Source organism: Chelonoidis abingdonii, chromosome 24, assembly GCF_003597395.2.
Source record: "Chelonoidis abingdonii isolate Lonesome George chromosome 24, CheloAbing_2.0, whole genome shotgun sequence".
In the NCBI taxonomy this organism is placed as follows: Eukaryota; Metazoa; Chordata; order Testudines; family Testudinidae; genus Chelonoidis; species Chelonoidis abingdonii.
The window spans coordinates 3027897-3051824 of record NC_133792.1 but is presented as its reverse complement, the minus strand read 5'-3'; the positions used below and the strand labels follow the sequence as shown (position 1 = coordinate 3051824).

At 46.0% G+C, this 23928-nt stretch overlaps 1 protein-coding gene across 3 annotated transcripts in view; it reads right to left on the bottom strand.

The window, feature by feature from the left end:
- TRAF2 (TNF receptor associated factor 2) overlaps positions 1-23928 on the bottom strand; it is a 58633-nt gene that overhangs the window by 8541 nt on the left and 26164 nt on the right. For 2 of the 3 annotated variants that reach the window (XM_032794121.2, XM_032794122.2), the window contains exons 4-9: positions 22529-22627; positions 11298-11459; positions 7604-7678; positions 4797-4871; positions 2797-3156; positions 1381-1558 (exon numbers count right to left, since the gene is read on the bottom strand). In XM_032794121.2, coding sequence (XP_032650012.1) covers positions 1381-1558; positions 2797-3156; positions 4797-4871; positions 7604-7678; positions 11298-11459; positions 22529-22627 — 949 coding nt within the window. The remainder of the gene's footprint in view (positions 1-1380; positions 1559-2796; positions 3157-4796; positions 4872-7603; positions 7679-11297; positions 11460-22528; positions 22628-23928) is intronic. The other variant, XM_032794123.2, reaches the window with a different exon arrangement.

Genomic DNA, 23928 nt, shown 5'->3' with positions numbered 1-23928 from the left:
CAGCTGTGAGATCATCAATGATCCTAGCTCATTAATAACGATGTGACACAGGTTGTAAGAATTAATATCTTATACAGCATCTCACTCCAAAGTGTTTTCGCCACACAGCACTACTAAAATGCATCCACTTCTGGGGAAGAGGCTGGGCATCAGCCAGTATATAGCATGTTACACAAGAAGGGAAGTGGGGGTGAGAGAGGAGACATTTAGGCCAAGGAAACTGGGTCAAACCCCTCCAGGGCTGTATGAGTTTAGTGCCCAGAGCAGACAGGCTATAAGATTTTAAGGTCTCGTCTCAAAGGTGCACACAAAATGGTGTGCAACTCAGTGTGTCTGCTTGGAAACTATGATGGGCAGAGCTGACCCTGCAGAACGTGAAGCTCTGCTAGCAGGGGGCCTGGGGGGTTCGAGGCTGACCACTGTTTTTAAGAGGAAGTTCCAGTGACAGGGCCAGAGTTAGTAGAGCAAACGCAGTTATGGGAAAGCTTCAGTTCCACTGAAAAACTGGAAGAGAAAAGGGATTTTCCAAGGGGCAAAAATGTTTTGGATAGAAAATAAAAGACACCATACAATAGACAAATAATCACAACTGGTGTTTTAGAACTGTTCTTTAGATTGTCCATTTAAACTAGTCTGTCTCTAGTTTATGTGCAGTTCCAAGGACTGGCTGCTTTAAAAAGGAATCGTCCTGCTGGTTTAGAACCAGAGCTGGTCCCGTTGGCACAGACCCAGATTCCATGTCCCTCAACTATGGCACTAGCAGACTCCATGGCTCGCTCAGCACTGATGTCCTTCAAAGAGACGGTATCTGGACTGCTGGGATGCTGCTGCTTTAGCAAGGTCACAGCTCAGACAAGAACAACATGGGGAGTGATCTGGAGACTCTCTAGAAGATCTGGAATGCTGCATGGCTGGGGTGAGCATGCTGACTTTATCTGAAGAGCAGGCAGCTGCACAAGCCTCGCTGGAGATATGCATGTTTCTCAGCCCCTGTGGACACACTGTCTATTGTCATGTTATGCTCTAGGTACCTCGATTCCTTCCCTTGCTAACCATCTCCCTGATGGCCCTAATTTGGGTTGTACTATGTAAAAAGGACTATTATTGCAGGGCTATTTCTGGGCCTAGGAGGGCTACATTTCCTGTTAGGGAAAGAAAAATCTTCTGTATGCAGGGGAAAAGGGATATCTTATAGCAATGCAGTTTCACTTATCTCACTGTAAAAAAAATCAGTCTCTACTGCATTCTTGGGGGGGGCGGGGAGTGAGGGAAAGAACTTGGAAGAAACAATCTCTGCATGCCACATGTCATTTCAACACTACCCAAATGACTGGACACAGCTGGAGCTTTGCACTATTTTGCTAATTTCTAGGAAACAACCTGGAGAGAAGATGGCAGGACAGCGGCCGGCTATCGCCTCCTGACGTTTTCTGGCAAAGTCTGTAATCTTCCAGATGAAAACGCCATCATATGTCGAAGCTTCCATGTCACGGATCTTTTGCTCCATGTCAGCCATAGCCAGATCTTTCAGTCCAATGCTCCTTTCCAGCTGCCGGACCTGATCAGTGGCATACACAGAGCACCTTGTTTAGAAATATAAGCTGCTAAGGGACCCAGGAAAGTCAAGGGATCCTGTGAACCTCATTCAGGCCTGATCTTTAGCGGGAAATGTTCTCCAGATGTGATGGTGGCCAGGAAAGGGAAGAAATCCACCACTGTTGGCCAACTCACTAAAAATAATTTGAGATTGCCCTGCTGCTCTTGAGCAAACAGTTAACCAACACCTCTCTTCACTGCCAGAGCAGGGCACTTTCCAGCTGTGGATGGCAGAATCCAGTCAATGAAGGATGAGGTGTTGGTCTCCACTCCATTAAGAACATTACGGGAGGGGGGTGGAAAATCAACGTTTATGACAAAACTGAACCGAGGGACAGAAAAACCGACAAACTGAGTCAAGCAGGGTTCTAAACAGCTATTTGCTGTTGTCAAGTATCGTGGCCTCTGCTTTGTGAGGTCATTCCTCTGGAAAACAAAGGTGTGCTCCCTATCAGAGCTCCCATGGACACTGTGTCTAGAGTACAATGAATACAAACCTAGAGCCAGACAAAGATTGCAAAGCATACTGTAGGGGATCAGTTCTGTACTGTAGGAGGATGACCTACATAACAGGTTTTTTCCCACTCTAACATGTATGTGATTTTGAGATGGCATCTAGATACTAGGGTCATGGGCATCCTGGAAATGTCTAACGCTTACTCTGCACTCAAAAAGTTATACTTGTGTAACTATGTCAGTTGGAGATGTGAGTTTTTACCAATACATCTATACCAGTATAACCTCTAGTGTGGACACATGTATACAGATGCCTTATTAGCTTACTTCGGTTCCCATCCACACTAGTGTGGGGAGATTTGTTGCTTTAAGTAGGCTGGAACAGTTAAAGCAACAAACCTTTCTAGAGCAGACAAGCTGAGGATGCAGGTAAGACTGTAGAAATTCAGGTTCTCTCACTATAAAGGTGGGGAACTGACCAGGCTCAAGGATCTTTCAGCATCCAGAAAGCTGAAATGGTGCTTCCTCTGTACACCTCACAGGAGTACATGTCCAGAGAGCTTTTCCTCAGAACATCTCAAATATACTCATAGCTTGGCTTCCGATAGCCATGAGGTCATATCACAGACCCCTGCACACATTACACCTCCACTAAAGCTAAGCACTTTAATTACTGGGACAAATGATTTGAAAGATGTTCACAGAACATAAAGAATCAGAAGTCCAAAGCCAGAGGTTACAGACCTTGTTACTGAGCATTTCAATTTTCTCCTGATCCAGCCGATGCTGCCGGCTATACGCCTCTGCTGTCAGAGACACCCTTTCCACTTCCCGATTCAGCACGCACACAATATTCTCAAACGTGATCGTCTTCCTCTCCAGCGCCTCGCACCTTCCCCGCAGCTCTAAGGACTCAGAGAGCTCTGATTCAGAGCACAGTGAATTGGTTGTTAAGAGCATGGAGTTGTCCTGCACTGACGTAAGGGTTGGATGGTGCTTTAAGTCTCCAGACTCAGCTTTGAGGCTGAGCACAAAGCCCAGCAACATATACAGATGCTCCCCCACACATTTGGTTTCGTGCTCCAGCAGCTTTTCATTTTCCACCTGCAGAAAAAGAAATACACATTCCCATATGCAGCAAGTCAGCTTCCCACTGTGGCACGAGATCCACAGGACACATTCATCCCCTGTGGGTTACAACTGTAACTGATAAAAGCCAAGGATAATGCAAAGAAAGAGACAGTTACAAACTGTCCAAAAGCAAGCAGGTTTTTTTAAGGAAAATTCTAATCTTACACAATGACAGATGTTGAACATTCACCCCACTGTAGAACTGATAAAGCTTTGCCCCCCTTCTATAGCACCTGCAGTCCAAGGATCCCTCAGAAGCAGTTTACAAACATTAGTGAATGAACCCTCCCGAAACCTCCAGGAGGGGATGTCTTACTATTATTATCCCCAAGCCACCAAGAGAGGAAGTGACTTGCCACAGCGAGTCATGGGTAGACCTGGGAACAGAACCTATGTCAGCTGATACCCTGTCCTGTGCTTTACCCATGAGCTCAGTCATCACACAGAATCAGGAGTCCTTTATTTATAAAATCCCATTTGTAATAATACCATCTCCCAGCTACTCAGGAATTACATGAAAGCCCTCTGAGATCTATCCTTTGGCATGTTCTAAACAGAGACGTTTACTACTCTCCCAGTTCTCACTGTCTGTTATGAAAGACTGCCCCACGCCCCCAACACACACGCACCCGAGCATGAGTTACTCCTAAGGCATTACAACCTCCTTTGGCAGCTCCTTGCAGCAGTGTGCTATGGCATGCTACTGCATAGCTGAAAGGACCACTCAGCTAAATTACTGCAGGCAGACGCCAAAAGCATTCCTCTGGGTTCTGGCTCCAACACCAAAAGGATCTAATACCAATCCTGGTCCTGATCCAGGAGGTCTTCTTTACTGCACTCAGGCTGATTTGTACTTTCAGCATCTAAAGGCTGCTGGGCTGCCTGGACTTGGATCTAGTGAGTTACAGACAGGCTGAAATTATTTGCAATTGTGTAGGGTCAAGTGGAGGGTCGTGTGCAAAGTGCTTGCAGGTTAGGGCCCAGAATGAAAAATGTGTCCTATTCCCAGGGAGATAAGCCCCACTGGGCAGAGCCTTACAGTCTTTAAAGGTAGATTATCAGCGTGGTTTGGCATCCATCAGCAGCAGTCTGACTTTAAGCATTGGGAGTTTGCTATTCACCGCCCCAGCGAGCTCACTGAACGGCTTCTCTTCCGTTCCCCACAACACCCGGATCCAGAGACAAGAGTGACTATTAGCCTTCATTGGTCAAGCTCAGAAGCCTGGACACACCTCCCCACAAAACAGTCTGTAAGGATGACCCCTGAACCATGTACCCAGGGAACAGGAGAGTCTGCTTTCTCTGTATATTAGCATTCTGCTACGAGGTATTTTTCTGCACTGAGGAAACAATCACTTCAAGACGGTTAACTCTCTAGATACATCCAGCTCTGGATACTGGATCAAAATAGTCTCAGACACAAGTTGCATTCCCATCAGCAGCACTCAAACTTCAACCCTCACCCCCACCATAGGCCAGCTAGTTTCACTTCACTCCATCTAGAGCTCTGTGTGTGTGGATGCAAGACGAGCTGGGGTGACACTTAAGTTATACCAAAGCTAACACTGCAGTGAAGACAAGGCCCTAGACAGATATTAAGAAATTGGCCTTACCATCTCAGTGCAGCCGACAACCTGAAATCTGCAAGGCACTTTACATTTGCCACAAGTCTTCACATGGTCCTGAAACTACAGAAAAGGTTAAAACAACATGTCAAATATAAGCCTAATTCTTCCATTTTACATACCCCAAGAAACTCCACGCCCTACATCCAAGACAAGATAGGAAAGTGAAGATGAACTAGAGGATAACTGACCCTTTACTGATCATGACACAGTTGTGGTCCATGAAGCTAATCCAACAGTGCTGAAGGGCCAGAGAGTTGTTTCACCCAATGGTATTGATCGGGCACTTCCTCTTTAGGTGCCCCAACAGCACAGGATACAATGCAGGGATTGGCAGGGCCCAGGCGGAGCAGGGATAATCCCACCTGCCACTTGTGCATTTGCTCCTTAGTGAAGATACAATTGACCATTGCCTGCATAATGAGATCTGTCTTCAGTGACTGTCGAAGGGAACACACAAACATGGCAGCCCAGCATCTGGCCAAGCAAAGCAGCACAAGAAGCCCTGGGATTACTTTGAAGTGGCCAGTTAAGACAAGAAGCCACCTACTAAAGGTGGGGACCTCACTGCGGCTCTCACCAGAGCTCAAACATCCCTTTGCAACTGAAAATGAAGCTCCCTTAAAAAAAAATGGCTGCAAGGTCTTGCTCCTTCCCAGGAGCACATACAAAATGTGCCAGCTCAATGGGCATGAGCGTGACCGATGCAAACCCCTTCAAAGTGGTGCCATGTGGGAAGCTCATACGCTTTTCGGGGTGGACTAGCCATTTGGACAGATGGACACACTCTTTCAACTTTGTGCAGGTCCCACAATGACGTAACTGAGCAAAAAAACAGAGTCATGGCTGTGACAAGCCAACAAAAGCCAGGAGGTTTCAAGAGGAAGGGTGCCATTCCACCCTCGGCTACTGTCACAGAGTCTTAAAGCTTCCCCTCTCCCCCGCATATTTTCCAGTTCACTTCTCTGATGTAACTGTGCCTGGGGGCTGTTCAAGATGGTGCACTGTATCAAACCCATGACTTTATACAATTATGGCTCCCAATGCAGTGTGGTGAGATCACCTCACAGCTTGATATTTTTATTTCCAGCTAAGTGTTAAAGACCTAAGAACCAGGAGCATGCTCATGTTATTTCCTGTTTGAGTCCTTACTGCAAACACTCTGCCACAAGCAGGTGCCCTCTTGCTGGGTCCAGTAATCCTTCATGGAGATAGGTACACACCAAAATCTGCTGCTTGTCAGCATGGCAATGGCTTTTTGGTAGCTGTCCTTCAGGACCATGGCTGCATACCCTTCGGAGGGAAGTGCCAACAGCCTACACTGGAGCATGGAGTTGTTAGTGCTAATCATACCGCACATGGGAGCCCAAACAGGCACTGGCACACACCATCCTGTTTTTAAATCTTCCTTCTACCAATTAGATATGCTGGGCCTTTACCGGGTGACAATTCACAGCCACACGCCTCATTATGTGGTGCAATGAGCACCAACTGGCTGTATGGACCCTATTGGCGCACACTAAAAGTGCTCTAGTGTGCTCTAATACCTAAAAGTTCCCTAGATATTACACTATGACCTCGGGGGGGGGACTTTTACTGTGCACCAGCAGGGACAACGTGGACCAGTTAGTGTGCAACATGCTAGTGCGCACTAGAATTTACACCCCTCTAGTGCAGACTAACGCACCGAGTAGATAAACCCTTAGTGATTCAAGTTATTTTCTGAGTTACACACAGTAGCGTGGTTATGCTGGGACAATGTCTACTGTGGAGCAACAAAAAGTTTGGAGGGAGAGGAAGTCAAAACTTTAAACCACTGAAAGTCCTGCTCCCTATTGGTACTAGTCTGGGTCAGCTGTAATGGCTTCAGATTTCAGAATCAGGTAGATTAGCGTCCCATGATCACAATGCCAAGGCTATAGGAGTTGAGGCCTCTGCTATTGTCCACTCTGAAGCCTTCTTTACCCAACTTTTCACACTCTCTCCTGTTTCCATTTCAGCTGCCCCAAGGCAGCTCTCAGTTATTAGATGGGAGAGTGACTGAGGGGTACACTTTTCCATAGGGACTCACAATCAAGGTTTTAGAACTTCAGTGCCTCATCACTTGTCCCAAGAGTCACTCTTTGGGCAATCGATGTGGAGTCTAGTGCTAGGTCTGAAGGGCTGCAGATCTTTCATTTGGTGGGATAGTGGCATTCTTTCCCTACCAACTAGAGCAGTTAACACAACTGTATCACCTATGATAAGTGTTGTTCTGGCCATGTTGGTCCTAGGATATAAGAGACAAGGTCGGTGAGCTAATGTGTGTTATCGGTCCAACTTCTGTTGGTGAAAGAGACAAGTTCTGAACTCTGTGTAACCTTGAAAGCTTGTCTCACTCTCCAGTAGAAGTTGGTCCAATAAAAGATGTTTACCTAGGCTATGTTACCCACTGTGCAAGGACGAAAGAGTCTCTCTGGTAATTGTGGTGAGCACCCAAATACAACATGAATCAGAGTCTGATTTAGGTGGAGTTACTCACTACTCATGGAAAAAGATTGAGTCATTATAGTGCATCACAAATTGAGACAACACCAGTGCTAAGAGCCTTATTGAACACTGTAACTGGGTGTGAATGGTAGCTGCCTCTCAAAATTAAATGTGTTTAATTGTTTTCCTTCACTTCTTAATAGAGACTGAACATTCTCATGGGCTAACTCAAGGGTCCCTCTTCTACGCTCACAGAATTCAAGTCACATTCTGTCAGAACTCAAACCACATGCAGTGTGTGCTATGAAACAAGAATGTTCAAATACCTTCTCTCTTGGAATCTTCTTCTTCCCACAGCCCTCACAACTCAGTGGAAATTTAGGGCAGATCTCATCGTGAGCCTGTAAAAGAAATGACAAGAGGCCATTTGTACACCTACAACAGCTTTGATAAGGCCACTGTGAAGAATGAAACTCAATGGATCCAATATTTCATTACAAATACATTTTACTAGCAAAAGGCCTGTCATGTAACAGCACATAAGTCCTGGTCTAATCATGGTGTTTCTGCACGTCAAGTCATGTTTCTACATTGCAGTTTCCACGCTGTTATGGTATTTGGGTGCCTTTCCAAGTACTCAGCTTGATTTAAGAGTGTTAGTTTCACCTCACACTAATTGTGAAAAAAATCAATTACTACTTTGATGGAATGACATAATCAAGAGGAAACTACAGTTGTAGCTTTGTCAGGAAAACACATGTTCAGGAGAATTATGTGAAACTCCCCCACCCTCCTGGTAAGAAGTTTCCATGATCTACCAGTCGTGATGGACACCAGTTGGCTGAATTAAAACCCCAAAGCCACACTTGACAGCTACAGATGATGAGCTTTTAATTGTTGCCTCCGTTGTCCAGATCAGTTCACCAAGCAAGTGCTTCTCAGCCAACCAGAAAGAGAATCATATTTTAAAGATAATTTGTAAAAAACCACATATACCACATTTCTTCTGCAGTAAGCACTTTGTTTTAGGACGGAAAAGAGAATACATAAAAATGACCCTAGAAACCTGATTTTTTGACCCTTTAACAGAGAAACTATCAGCAAGAATTAAAATGGGAACTCTTAACATCTTCCTCTCTTCTTTTCATATCATTCCTGTAGTACTTAAATCCTCTCTTCCTACCTTAGTTTTATGATAAGCAAAATGTCTAAGCACTCAACCTTGTATAAGTTAAAATCTTCTACCCAAAAAGGAAATCTAGACAACATGTTTTGTCTTCTTCTGTTACAGGTAGGTTGTGTCATCTTTTCTGATCATTCTACTGGAGTGCCATTGCTTATACATAGATTGCAAGTCAGATTAAAACAGATTAAATATATAGGATTGTTCACTTAGCACTAGAAGCTCATTCATTTTTTCATAGATTCATAGATTCTAGGACTGAAAGGGACCTCAAGAGGTCATCAAGTCCAGTTCCCTGCCCTCATTTTAATTAACTTCCTTTTATAAATACACAGTTTTCTGCTATCTAAAATCTGAACTATTTGTGAACCTTGCTGGTCAAGTTCATAGTGTACAAACTCACACTCTTAAAGACTAGTTTTGTCTTTTAAACCACTAGCTACATTTCTACCACCACATCAGAAACCGAAAAAAGAAATCCATTTGCTAACTCATATTCATGTTTCAATAATTACTCTCTCCCTTCCATAGGTTAAAGCAGGGGTAGGCAACCTATGGCACACGTGCCAAAGGCGGCACGCAAGCTGATTTTCAGTGGCACTCACACTGCTCGGGTCCTGGTCACCAGTCTGGGGGGGGCTCTGCATTTTAATTTAATTTTAAATGAAGCTTCTTAAACATTTTTAAAACCTTATTTACTTTACATACAACAACAGTTTAGTTATAACTTATAGAAAGAGACCTTCTAAAAATGTTAAAATGTATGACTGGCACGCAAAACCTTAACTCAGAGTGAATAAATGAAGACTCGGCACAGCACTTCTGAAAGGTTGCCGACCCTTGGGTTAAAGGAACGGTATTTGATCCAAGAGAGCTGCTGCAATGTCTCTGGAGATGCGAATGCTATAGTCTGCTGACAGGCTGGGTTAACTGTGTATGTCAATACCAAGGATTAGTGGAATTCTGTAAAAGTTTGTGGGGAGGGGAAGGGTGATTTCAACCCACTCACAACAGAGGGGTTGATGTCCTCCCTATCCAGCAATTGCTCCTATCCTAAGAGGGCTCCAGACAATTTCTTCATTCCCTTCCTTATCCCATAAAATCCTGGTAACAGCACCACTTCACTTCAGTAAAAGGAGGCAGGTTTGACCTCAAAAGCAACTATTTCAAAAGGGAGAACGTATACAATAGAAGATCTGATGGGGTGGGGCTGTAGCCTCCCTCTAGTCTGCCATTTACAAACAAGTCTCATTTCTACCTCCTCTCCCCTCCAGCCACTCTCCCGTTCTCGCCCTCTCATTCAATCCCCACCCAGCTCCCAGCCAGTCTAAGACTGCTGCACAGCATTTATCTTCCATGAAGGAAAGAACATTTATGTTCTAAGTAGCACCAGCAGATTGACCTCCTGAGGTCCCCTCCAACCCTGATATTCTATGATTTTACTGAATATGCACTGAGAGATACACTCTGTTCATGCCAGCAGGAAGGGAAGTACTGACTGAGCACAAATCTGCTGTTACGCTGTAAATGAAACTGCACTGTGCTGTGCAGTATCTCTTTAAGACATCTACAAATATTAGCTTTAACAGGCACATTTCAAAAAAATTCCATACAAATATTTGAAATATTTTTCCAGATTCTCCACTGGTTTTCCCTGCACCTTATCCTTCTCTGCTTGAATCATAGGTACCATGGAAAGCTGTCCAAAGCAAAGGTATTTGTTTACTTCCTATAAAAGGAAACCACCCCACTCTTGGGCCAAAGAGGCAGGGGGATGTCATTCAAGAATGATGCATTACAATCTAACCCCACAGGGGTGGAGCAATCATGGCATTTACAGTCCCTGCCAGCGGGCAAGCTATGCTGCCACAAAGGCAAATCTGTCTTTTTAACTTAGAAACATAGAATATCAGGGTTGGAAGGGACCTCAGGAGGTCATCTAGTTCAACCCTCTGCTCAAAACAGGACCAATCGCCAGACAGATTTTTGCCTCAGATCCCTAAATGGCCCCCTCAAGGATTGAGCTCACAACCGTGGGTTTAGCAGGCCAATGCACAAATCACTGAGCTAAATCTCCTTGAATGGTCAAGGTTTCATCTCCATCACTTTTAGGCAGCTTGCAATTACTCTCAGAGTGGGCTGTATAATAACAGTCTCCTTTCCCATTACATTATCGTCCTGCAAGCAGACTGGGAAAACCCAAGAGAACAAGGGAAGTGGAAAGGCTTTAGTCTTGCTTAAACACTGAGGGGCTGATCTTGCAGCTATCGAATTCCCACCAGTCAGTGGCAAAACGGCACACATTCTGGTTTCATATCAGACGCTAAGAATGCAACAGCACCAACAGTACAGTGACAACACTGGATCAAGTTAGCATCTTGCAAAACAACACCTAACTCTTCTCCACTCTAGTAAAGCTGGAAGTATTCACTAGTTTGCAAATAACTTCCTTTCCCTAAAAGTGACAGTTAAACAGCCCAGTGATTGCTCCATTGTACAAGCCACTTCGAGGATCTCTGCACTGGAGTTTCTGGTCTTCTGTTAGCTTAATTGATTGCCAAGTCACTCAGGATAACTAAGACCCTTGGAAGTGCCAATCTAGACACTCTATGAACATTTGTTCAAGACACAATTGATTGTGATTCACACTAGCAGCTAGTTACAACAGGACCATAAATTTCAGACTAGATAGATCCTTGCTTCTCTCAAGAAGTGCTAATACAATGATCTACCGTAATGGAGAGTACTCCACACTTGCTCCCTTGCCTCTGGGTGCATGTCTAGGTGGGTCTCGCTGTAAGGATACCTGCAGCGTGCTTATGCTGTGACGCTCATACCTTAATGTCAGGAAAGTAGAAAAGTGATTTGCAGTATTTGCAGTTGAGGCTTCTCTCGGGGCATTCCCGCTCCGAATGGCGCTCCTTTTCATTCAGTTTGATCATTCCCTTACATGCCAGGCACTCAATCAGCATGAATGGGCAGTCCCCTTCATGGCAGCTCTGTGACAACAAGAGCAGCACATTTTAATACAACCGTACAAAAAATCCACAGATGCAGATGCGTAAAGCCTGTTTCCTAATGGATCTCAGGATGAAAGGCTCTTCTGGGCCTGCAAAAAAAGGGCAAAGGAAACTAACATCTTAATTCTATTTTCACTAAGGCTGTGTCTACACTACACACCTTTTAGCGACACATCTGTGCCGTTACAGCCATGCCAGTAAAAGGCAAGCAGTGTAGCTGCTGTATGCTGGCAGGAGAGAGCTGCCCAACAAGTGGCGATAGTGTTGTCCGCAGGAGGGCTCTCTTGCCGACAAAGCGCTGTTCACACCAGCACTTTTTGTCAGCAACTTTTGTCGTTCGGGGAGTGTATGTTTTTTTTCACATCCCTGAATGACAAAAATTTTGTCATTAAGATTCTAGTGTAGACAAAGCCTTAGTGTCATATCCGAGTGTTATCCAGATCGGGGAGGGGGGCTGCCAGAGGCACACTGGACACAGCAGAGTACTGGGGTGGAGCAGTCTGCATAACCCCCACCACTACTGCAAATGTTCTCCCCCAGCTGCAGGTTGCTCCTTGAAGACCATACCATGCTGCCCCTGGAGTGCCCTACTGTAGCTGTCCACAGGAACAGCTTGCATACAAAAAGCTGCAGGCTCTGCCAGCAGCCCGATGGCCCAAGCTTCTCTTCTTTGCTCCCATGGCCCTCAGTTCAGCCATGAGATTACATGTGGCCCAGCCTCATGGAGCCTCCTCCCCACCCTAGAGACCGTGTGGCCTTCTGGAGACAGTGGGGAATGCCATCAGGAGCAGAAGCCACCATGGGAGGGAAAGAGAGAGTGCAATAAGAGGAAAGAAAACTAACAGAGTGATTGCAACAGATATTCTGTATATTCACCTCTTTGGCAGAACTGTGCTCCAGAATCCCAACTTTCATTTAAAAAGTTTCTAGTCCATATAATCGTGGAGAAAAATCTTGAAGAGGTGCCCAGTATAATCTGCAGACAGATGTCTGTCTTAGTTTGCAGAGAGGCTGAAGCAATAGCTCGACGAGGTGGGACTGGCCTCATCTATCACAATCAGGGCTCCAGGGACCCCCAGATTCTCTGGCTCTGGCATTTTTCCCAAGATGCCAAAAAAAATAAAAAGATCAGCATTTTTGCCATGGAATTTGCCACTCTGCAACAGCCAGATGCTTGATATTTTGTTTTCTGTCTCCCTCCTTGCTGTGGCTGCCTCTCCCACTTTCCTCACAAGTGGATATTAACTGGATTACAGTGCATAGTCCATGCACTGCTGCATGGAGTCTGGCAGCAGGTGGTTGGTGAGCTAGAGCCCAGCTTGCAGCCGGACATGTCAGCTGGTGAATGAGGCTACCTAGAGAACAGCAGCTGATACCAGCAACAAGCTCTCCCTTCCCTGGGGCACTCAGGCCAAGCCATTTGGAGGGCATGATGAATAAACCAGCCTCAGACTGAATCACTGTCAAAAAGAATCGGAGATTAATTTTATGTCATGTTTTCAACTGAGAGCTTTGGCTGTGTGTGGTAGGGGGATGGAAATGGATCTCCACCTATCACTGTAGGATCTGAATGCCTTCCATGTAACATCCATAGCAACAGCAAAGTCCATAGAGTCTCTGACTCTCCCTTTTCAGGGTATACACCAGCAGTCTCAAACTCAAAATGACCACAAGGGCCACATGAGGTCTAGTGCATTGGCCCAAGGGCCGCATCACTGACACCCCCACCCTCACTGCCCCCGGCCCCCACTCCACCCCTTCCATGAGGCCCTGCCCCTTCCCTGCCCCTTTCCAACGCTGCCCCTTCTCTGTCACCAGGCGGTGCAGGATGTGGCAGGGGGCTCCGGGCAGGGAGTTGGTGTGTGGGGTGCAAGAGGGGTGAGGGGTGCAGGAAGGGTGCAGCAGGTGGCTCAGGGCAGGGAGTGCAGGATGCGCCAGGGGGCTCAAGGCAGGGAGTTAGGTGCAGGAGGGGTGTGAGAAGTGGCAGGGGGCTCAGGGCAGGGAGTTGGGTGCAGGAGAGGTGTGGGGTGCGGCAGGGGTACACACTCTGACGGGAGGGTTTGGGTTTTAAATTTTTTAGATTTTATTAATTTCGTTTTAGATTGACTTTTGGCATAGGGGGCTTTTAGGCTGGTTCGGGTTTATTGGGCACAAAGGAGTGTCAGCACTTTAGTGTTGTGCTCACATGGAAAAGGCCTTCTGAAGAGGATGGGTTTTGCAGCATTTCCCAAAGCCTGTCAGACTCTGGATTTGCCTAATCTCCACTGGAAGTTCATTCAAAACTAGGATCCCCTGGACAGAGAATGCTTTGTCTCTAGCTCTCATGTCCTTTGTCCTGCATTTTGTCAACTGCATTGTCCCAGAGGAATGCAGCTGTTACAGTGGTTCATATATCAAAACATGGTCTTGAACTAGCTAGAGTTTGATCCATGAATCGCTTTGAAGCTTAGGACCAAAACCTTAAACTGAAGCTGACTAGGAGCCAGTGAAGGGACTTGAGCACAAGCCTGATGTGCACGCGGTGGCCTAAATGGAGAAGGCAGGCAGCCACGTTCCGGAGCAGCTGGAGCCTACGCACTGTCTTCACATTCAGCTTCAGATACAGTGAATTTTATTTCATGGACAAAGATTAAATTAAACTTGCTAAGGAAATTGGGAATCAAAGCCACAGAATCCACAAGACTCTAGATATAGGACATAATAGATAGCACCCACCTGTCATCTGACGGAGCTCCAACCAAAGACATTGAGAACTACTGGTCTAAAGGGATCTGCTCTGCAGACCATCACTGTGGTTACATTTAACCGCTACAGGTCACAGTTCTTTGGAGACCACCATCTCAGTCTCTCCTTTGTTGCTAATGAGGACACGCTGGTCCCAAGATTCTTCTAACAGCACCGAGATTTCTCACACTGCCACTTTCTGGTTTTAGCTCAGTATTCAATGGTTATCTCCACCAGCAAAACAGTATAGCTTAAAAGCACCCAAATACTGCAACTCTGAGAAGTACATAGTCAACTTGCTGAAAGCCCAACGGCCCTGCCTGCTTTGAATAAAGGAGCAAGCCTCCTCTTTTAAACACAGAGGATACTCCCAGTCCTAGCACGCCATGCTTCATCTTGATTGAAGCTGCTCAATCACTTGAATCAAATTGGAGCATTCCATGCTGGAACTTTTCATCTCTATTGGTCTGACCTCCATAAGAAAGATGAGGTCACCAACAAGCCATAAATTAGAACTCTGTGGACCACATCTGGCCAGTCCTGACAGGACATAGCTTCCACATTTCTTCCAGATTTTAGGGAAGGATGTGGACAAGGTGAATCAGCCAAATCTGTGCCCCAGAAGTATAGAAGTTTGGACATTAAATATTAATTTTGTTCTTACTTTAGTCTGAGGATGAGGGGGGCTTTCAGGAAAGGAAATGTGTGAGGGAAGAAAATGCAAACATAGTCAGGATTGGTGCTCTTTACACACTGGAAAATCTGCACCAAACCAGGTTTTCCCCAAACCGGGTTTACTTTAGATCTCAATCTTTTGAGTTTCTTAAACATGAACCAAAAGCACCAATTAAATTCCATCAGCTTTTACACTAAAGTGTGTGATAACAGCCTTGGCATTCCTCTGAAGAAAGTCTCTAAGAGTTCAAAAATTTCAATTCCCAACTGACTGTCAAATGTTGCCTGAAAACTTAAACAAAACTGTGCTCAACCTAAGGTTGCGGGGGTGGGGGGGAGGGTTGTCTCATCAAAGCTTTAGAAGGGACATGTGACTGATCTGAACGTCCAAGATTCTGAATTACAGCTTTACATTTTCAGAGAGCCAGATGCTAGAAGCATTAATTAGCAAAGCTACCACAATATCACAGAGTTGTTTTGAGAAGTAAACACTGACATAGCAGACCCTTTCAGATGGGGCTTTCCAATCCCCTCCCACGCACATTTTCTGGCACTCCCTGTAGCTTACCTCCCACACAGCAGTTGGACAGGAAACAATCTACATCAGAGGTGGGCAAACTACGGCCCACGGGCCACATCCAGCCCACGGGACCGTCCTGCCCCTCCCCTGCTGTCCCCCCTTCCCCACAGCCACACCACCACATGGGCAGCGCTCTGGGCGGCGGGGTTGCATGCTCATGCAGGGCAGCGGGGCAGTGTGTCTGGCTCCGGCTGGGAGGCGTGGTGTGGTAAGGGGGCCAAGGGGTTGGATATGGGGCAGGAGGTCCTGGGGGGCAGTCAGGGGACAGGGAGCAGTTGGATGGGGCAGAGGTTCGGGGGGGGCAGGGGATGGGGAACAGGGGGGATTGGATGGGTGGGCTGGGGGGCCTGTCAGGGGTGGAGGGTGTCAACCAGGGGTTGGGGCAGGCAGGGGACAGGTTGGATGGGTGGCGGGGTTGTGAGGCGGGCAGTCAGGGGGTGGGAAGTGGGAGGGGGTGGGAGGAGGCGGATAAGAAGCAGGGGCCAGGCTGTTTGGAGGGCACAGCCTTCCCTATCCAGCCCTCCATACAGTTTTTCACCCCGACGTAGCCCTTGGGCCGAAAAGTTTGCCCATCCCGATCTAGATCTAGGCAATCAGCTATGCAAACTTCGCCGTTCCAACTTTAAGGGAGGCCAGTCTTGAAGTATGTGGATTTCAGCCCCAGCTCTAGAGTCACTAGGCCTTCTCTCCAGAATCGGACTTCGTTGCACCATCTCTACCTACAAGCACCGAGCGCTGCAACACGCACTTCCACTGAGGACAGCGGGATACAGCTATGAACTGGCTGAAAATGGTGCCCCAATGCTATAAACCAGCTTGGAACCAGAAGCTTCCAACAGGGAAATACAACAGAAGTTTCTTCCTAATTTCAAAGACAGAACCCTGGTGTCCTGCCCAGCATCACAGAGCACTCCAGCCACAAAGCTTTAGATGCAATATCTTACTATAACAAACACGGACGGTGCTGTGGAACCGTTAATATCAATTTCCAAGGAGGAAAAAAAAAAGTTGAAGCAAGTCCAAGGGCCAGCAGGTCTGAACTACATTCCAAGTAAAAACTATTAAACTAAGACTCCACCCACAGCACTGAAATATCTCTAGCAGCAAGACCGCTCTGTCCAGCCACAAAACTTAAGAATCACAGAATATCCGGGTTGGAAGGGCCCTCAGGAGGTACCTAGTCCCACCCCCTGCTCAAAGCAGGACCAATCCCAGTAACTAAATTTTCCCAGAAGTAATCCTGAAGCCTGAACCCTGGGGGTAGAGATGGGATGTTCACTTCCCCTCTACCGATTGAATTAAATTCTGGAGGGGGGAGTCTTCGCCACCCACACAGATATTCAACTGGATTTTTTATTCTCTTCCACAGGTTCAGCTGAGCTATGGGAAAAGGCTCCAGGCTTACAGAACTATTAGTAATGTGAAGTCCAGGGTATTAACAAAAAACAATCTGAATCTGGACCAAGACAGGTTATGATCCCAACAGACAAGAAAGCTCATCTATACTTATTAGCTGAACTCAACTGACAAGGAAGATTGAATTTCTTTTAGACCAATTTACTGCCTTCTCCCTCCTGGCCTCTATTTTATCTGAAAACAGACCAGCCAGCCACAGAACTACCTGGCAGACTAATCCAACCTCTCATTTAGTCTATTTAAATAGTGCTCTCAGGATTAGAAGGGCAGATCCTGTTGCTCCATTCAGGTCTCCCTAGCCTTCAAATCACCCTATATTCCCCAAGAAGGAGCTTAAATTCAAGCAAGCCCTTATGTCCCTATCAACTTATTTTAAAATCCTGCTGATGATTAAGAGAGTCTCTCTGTAGCTGAAAGACATTCAATTCTCTCATCATTCTGTTGCAAGGTGGAAGAGAAGTGACATTTCATGTATTTTTAAAGTGCCATTTTATTGCTGTGTGAAGAGCTGGGGACTTAGATGATCCTTAGGAGTCTGTCTGTACCTATTCTAGGTACATATTTGGCTCCTATCACCATCATATCTGAGCACCTGGAAGTCACAAGGATATATTTTCTTGGTTATTTCTCATGCTCCAACTGCCTAACTTCACAGTCTTTGCATCTCTCATCTGTAATTTTTTTCTCCTTTCTGTAAAGCACCTGTTTTTAAAAACTCTTCGTGTGTTCCAAGCATTTACCAGCGTATTCAAAACACAGCAAGAAGAAAATTGTATTTAAAAATTCAGATCTCTTGTGACAGTGCTGAATATTTTAATAATTTTCCCAATAGGAAGAGTTGAAAGAGACAGCATGAACTTTGCCCACACACTCAGTTAAAAAATATGCTGCATTTGAGACATGACCTTTGGTTGCTTAAACAGAAAACAAAACTTGGAAAGCTGAGGAAAGTCTTTAAGGGTGAAGGGCTGAAAATTTTCAGCTGCGGAAGCCGGTCCTCTTCCTCTCCCACCCCTGTGAAATTACTAAAATGCCAGTGACACAGTCTCCTAGGTAGCCAAATGAGTTTCGCTTGATACCAGTGGCTGCAAGCTTTTAAAATGAATACACAGTGAATTATCTTTTAGGTACTTTCCATGCTCAGTCTGAAATAGCACAGCAAGGGGCTTTCCATGGTGGGAGTGTTGTTGCTGCTGCTGAAGGCAGCAACACACATTGCTGCTTTCAGATGACAGAGCAGAGCTTTAGACATGCTATACAGAAGAGCTGACACATCCACAGCCCTCTTCTGCAACCCTTGCTCACCTAATGACTGTGTCTGTACTAGCCGGAAACACACACAGGTATGTATTATGCTGGTTAGATCCAGCTTTGACATATTTATTGGGCACTTCCCTTCACCCTCAGTAACACTCAATCCAACACCTTGCCACAATGGGGCAGAGATATGAGGTATCAGATAAATCAACTACTACAGCTGCCATAATCCCTCTCTAGCTCCCTACAGACACAACAGTCACTACTACCATGCCCACAATCCTTGCTCTACACCACGCAGAAAACATGTCCACCTGCAGATTTCTTTGCTTCCTTGCAGAAAGTGATGGAGAAGCCAAGGGAAGCCAGGTGGGGGTGGGAGGGGCAGGGGATGCCCATGGTGTAGTTTTGAGGAGGCATTGCCCCCCAAACAGAGGTCAGGCATGGGAGGCACATGGAGTCACATGCCACTGCTCCTCCGCCCCTGTTTCTGCAAGTGCAGAGCTGCCTGGCTGAAAGAGGGTGCCGCTCGGTTCAGCTGACTTCGCAGCTGGTTGCCGCCTCCTGAGTCCTAGTGCCGGTTGTGCTCGTCTTCTGTGTGCTGGGAGACATCCTGTTTTCTGTACAACAGTGAGGGTCCGTGGTGGGGCAGGGAAAAGGGGCTGGGGTATGGGAAAGAAGCAGTGGGGAACGAAGGGGGATGAGATGGGGAGGGGGTGGGACAGGGTGATAGGATGAGGAAGAGAAGAGGATAGGGGAAGCAGGGGCCTGGTAAGCAGCATCCTCTTGGCAGCAGCTGAAGTTGGGGCTCCCCTGTTAAGCAGGCCCATCAAACCCCCACCCCAATGAGCCCCACCGTCTCTGCATGTGGACCACCCCACTGAGCCCCACCAGCTATACCCAGACCCTCACCCTGACGAGCCCCTCCTCTCTTGCACCTGGACCCCCCCGCTAAGCCCCAACCACGTTCACCTGGACCCCCCTGCAGAGTCCCTGCACCTGGTCCCCCCAACAAGCCCCTGTGCATTCAGATCCCCCACTGAGCTGCCCACACCCAGACTGCCCCATACAGAACCCTCTTCCCCACACCTGGATCCCCCACATTAAGCCCCTCTACACTTGGATCCTGCTAGGCTGAGCCTGCCTGCCCACCCACACATGGTGTCTGCGGGCTAGAGCCTAGGTTGTTTCTGAGGCAGGCCTGGCCATTGCGCTGTGTCAGGGTCAGGTGCAGCCTCACTGCTGAGTTCCTGTCGGGGGCGGAGAGGAGGAGGGAGAGCAGAGTGCTGGAGGTGGGAGATCACCCTGCATGCAGCCAGTGACCTGTGCTCCCCACTGCCATGCGGGAGCCTCCACATATATGTATTGACAAATAAAATTTTCAGAATGTTGATGAATTTTAAAATATTGTGCACAAAAATTTTATTTTTTTGGCAGATAATTTAATTTTTTGGCGCAGAGTTTCCTCAAGAGTATTGCCTGTCCCTCAGAATAGAGTTCTGGGCTCAGAACTGCCCAGAAGCAGCCCAAGATGCTTCCACTGGACTGCCTCCGATGGACTTGACTTTATTTTAGCAAAATAATCTTCAGTATTTTCTGATTGTTAACAGCAGAGTAAAGAAGGAGGCTAGTGCTTGTCAACTAATATCTCACATGCATACAGCACATTCCATTCAGAAGGATCCCAAAGTACTCTCCCTCCCCCTTCCCCATGAATAGCTTCTCTCACTACTGGAGCGCAGACACCTCTGGGGTGAAGTTGGGTAGTTATCTACAGTCCACAGCAATACTACAGAATAGTCTGGGACAGGAGAATCTCGTATCCCTCTTCACGCGCAAAAAGGAATTAAGAAGGTAGAACATAAGTACTCAAATTGGAATTTAACCAGGACACCTAGGCTAACACCCCTAATCTTCCAAGAACGCTGTACAATTTTTAAATGGCAACCAGAGGTCAACTCTTCAATTTAATGTCTTATCCAAAAGAAGTTACTTCCAACAGCAAATATTCCTTATCATGCTAGGTTTTGGTACAGCACTGACTGGCGAGGGAAAATGCTATCTCATGAATCACCAACAACATGGCGTGTGGCACCTTTTCCTTGGAGGTCTCTCGTCCAAGTACTGACCAAGTCCAACCCTGTCTAACTTGTGAAATCTTACAAGATTACACTGACATATGGCTACAGAGGACACTTCTTTGGCCCTGCAGGAACTGCCCTCATGCCCTTTTTTGGAAATCCAATGGAATTAAAGTTCTCAAACAGTCTCTCAAACATATTTCCAAACTAGTCAGTAGCTGTTTAAAGTGAGGGGGCTGAAGACCTTGCTGCCAGGCATAGCTCCATTTGCCTTAATTGAGCTGGGCTCACTTATGCCACAGTTGAATTTGGCCCCACTTGTTTAAATTGGGGCACAAAACTTCATGGTAACAGCTGCCAGGCATACAGCACAGAACTGAACTCGGAATCCAGCAATCTACAGGCATCAACAATGCTAATCTGAATCCTCAGTAAACACACTGGTATACTGAAGCTGCCATCTCTAATCTCCTCCCTATAAATAAGAAACACTACCAACAAGCACTAGGGTTAGAGCTTGAATTTAACATTTATTTCAGTCAATTGCATAAATACACCATGACTCTCATGGATCTAGGGGTGAGATTTTCACAGCAGTCTAAGGGAGCTCAGCACCCAACTCCCACTAAATTTCTAGGCTGAAATCCAAGGCTATAAGTATTAAAGTATTGGCCAAAGTGCAGATGAAGTTCTCTACTAGTGGCCACAAAAGGCAAACCAGAGGACTGAGACAAAATCAGAAGTAAACATAGTTCTTCCTGCCTCCCGATAATGGCATTGCCAATAGAATCAAGATGTCATGCTATATAGATTGATCTTAAATGCTTTGTCAGGAATAAAACATCACTTCCTCACTCCAACTCCTTAGGAGTCACCAACTGCTCTTATCTCAGTCCCTTCACTCAGTGGTTCTCACAGTCTGCGCTATGATTCCGGTGTTTCCAGAGGGTTGTAAACATTTCCCAGCAGACCAAGTTTTCTTTTATATTTATTTTTTGTAAGTGGTTCCTAACTCATCTGACTGCAAATAAATCCTTACAATGCAAATTACTGCAGTAGTCTCTATTCGCTACAGAGTGCTGGGAAATGTGCCATTCATAAAATTTTCAGTAGGAATGTATCTTTCCAATGAGATTGGTACCATATATATTTATATGTGCTAATGGTCCCATTAAACACAGAATTGGTCCAGTTCTGATGCTAAGGAGAAGAGGGAGTGCAGAGGCCATTTTGTCCAGCAAGCTGATGGAAGAGGTTATTTGGGGGCACACCCACTGAATCCATGACTCTGGGACCTCTTGACCAGGCCTCCTGTGTGTTGGGGAATGGCCTCACATTCTCAATTACTATAGGCCCTGAATACAAAAGAGCAGTGGGCAGGACAAGAACTATATCCACCCCAACATCCCCAAAACAAATCTATTTATTCATGCCTGAAGGTAAATGCCTATTTTGGCCATAATATATGGCAGAGACAAATTGGAGAGAATCCAGACAGCAACACAAACGATAAAGGGTTTAGAAAACCTGCCCTCTGAGGAAAGGTTCAAAAACCTGCGTATATTTAGTCTTGAGAAATAGAGACCGAGAGGGGGGACCTGCTAACAGTTTCCAAATATGTTAAGGTCTGTTATAAAGAGGACAGTTCTCTGTGTCCACCAAAGGTAGAACTAGAAGAAATCAGCATAGTTTGAAACAAGGGAGATTTAGGTTAGATACTAGGAAAAACCTTCTAACTCAGGAGAGTTAAACTCTGGGAATAAGCTTCAGCGGGAGATTGTGGAATCCCTATGATTGAAGGTTTTTTAAGAACAGGTGGGACAAACACCTGGCAGGGACTGTCTAAGTTTATGTGGGCCAGCCTCAGCACAGGTGGCTCAACTAGATGGCCACTGGAGATCCCTTCCAGCCCAATATTTCTAGGATTATAGTTTTTGGAGGAGTTATTTTGGGATGATGCAGCAAGAGGGATTCTGGGATATGGTGTATCTTGGAAGTAAGAAGTGGGTGATTTTGGAGGTCATAGAAGGAAAAAGTGGTTGGTTTGAGGGATCATATGAAGTATTTGAAAACTTCTTCAGTCAGTCTACACCTTCACTAGACACACAACCACCTAGGTTAGACTGGAAAGCTCTGAAAGTTCCAGGAGGCCAGAGTTTATTTAGGACTGAGCTAGTGCAGCTGAAAGCTCAGATGCTGACGGTTAATGCCAGCAGGAAATTATTTAATTCCCAGTGCCTTGCCCATCACCACTCACATGCAAAAGGAAAGAGAAAGCACAATGAAGAGATACATGGAGAGACTCTTGTCTTTACCTCATATTCTTTAATAGTCCCTCTCCATGGGCAACCATCATTGATACAGACAGCCGGCAGACTTTCCACCTCCCGACGCGCTGCGTTATCTGGGAAAGCCTCAAATGGAAAAAAGCAATAACACGTTACTCTGGGATTGCAGCTTTGATCTAGTCTCCAGATTCTTTACAGGCCACTGCTAAGAAACAGTCTCCCCAAACTTATTGTCCCACGATACCCTTAGAGATGGATCTGTGACTCTGGTAAAGCAGCTCCAGCCAAGGCCGTAGGAATTAGCTAAGAACACATAGCTTGAAACCAAACCAGCTCACATGTATGTTCGTGTTGTTCAAAACAGGTATTAGTGTTATACGAATGTATTTAGTGTTTAGCCTCTATGACATGCTTATAAATTGCTGCATGTATTAATCTCACGTGTAATGTCCATATTCCAGACTATAAGGAAATATGTACATTTAGCTTCAAAATTTTGAAAATATTTGCTCTGAACTTGGGAATCCAGACACAGGAATCATGCCCCCCTCCCATTAAAAAGGCCTATCAAGATTACACGGGCCATTAAGGAACATCACCACAACGCACAGGATTGGTGAACAACTCTATCACAAGGGAGCTTGTCTCATGGACTGGAAAGCTAAGGCTGTGTCTACACTAGCAAGTTTACAGCCGCACACCTGTATCAATGGAGAGAGCTCTCCCATTGACATAATAAAACCACCTCCATGAGTGGCAGCAGTTATGTCTGTGGGAGAAGCTCTCCCAGGGACACAGATGCCAGTGAAATTTATGTTGCTCAGAAGCACGTTTTTTTCACATCCCTGAGTGACATAAGTGGTAATGCAGACATGCCCTAAATGTAAAAGATAAAACAGGATCACAATTCATTTCTTTGCTGTTTGAACTCTCACACCAAACTAAGGCCACGGCTACAATGCAGAGCTTACATTGGTGCAGCTGTGCTGCTGGTAATGCAGATGCTCTAAGCTAACGAGAGAACTCTCCCATCAACTTCATTACTCCAGCCTCTGCAAACGGCAGTAGCTGTGTCGGTGGGAGACGCTCTCCCGCCAACATAGCGCTGTCCACACCAGCGCTTAGGTTGTTGTAACTTGCGTTGCTCAGGGGGGTGGCTTATTCACCGTAAAGTATGCCGATCTAAGCTGTAGCATGTACATAGCCTTAGGCAGATATCCCCAGGAATTACCCCTTGGCCTCTCCTGAACGACATTTTGAATTGACAGATTACAACACCTGTCACCTTTAGGTACCATAGATGGTAATTCATTTGTGTATATATGCTTCCTTGCTTTAACCTGTAAATAACTCTCATTTCTTTTTCCTAATTAATAAACCTGTAATTACTTTAGTACAGGATTGGCTACAGGAGTTGTCTTTGGTGT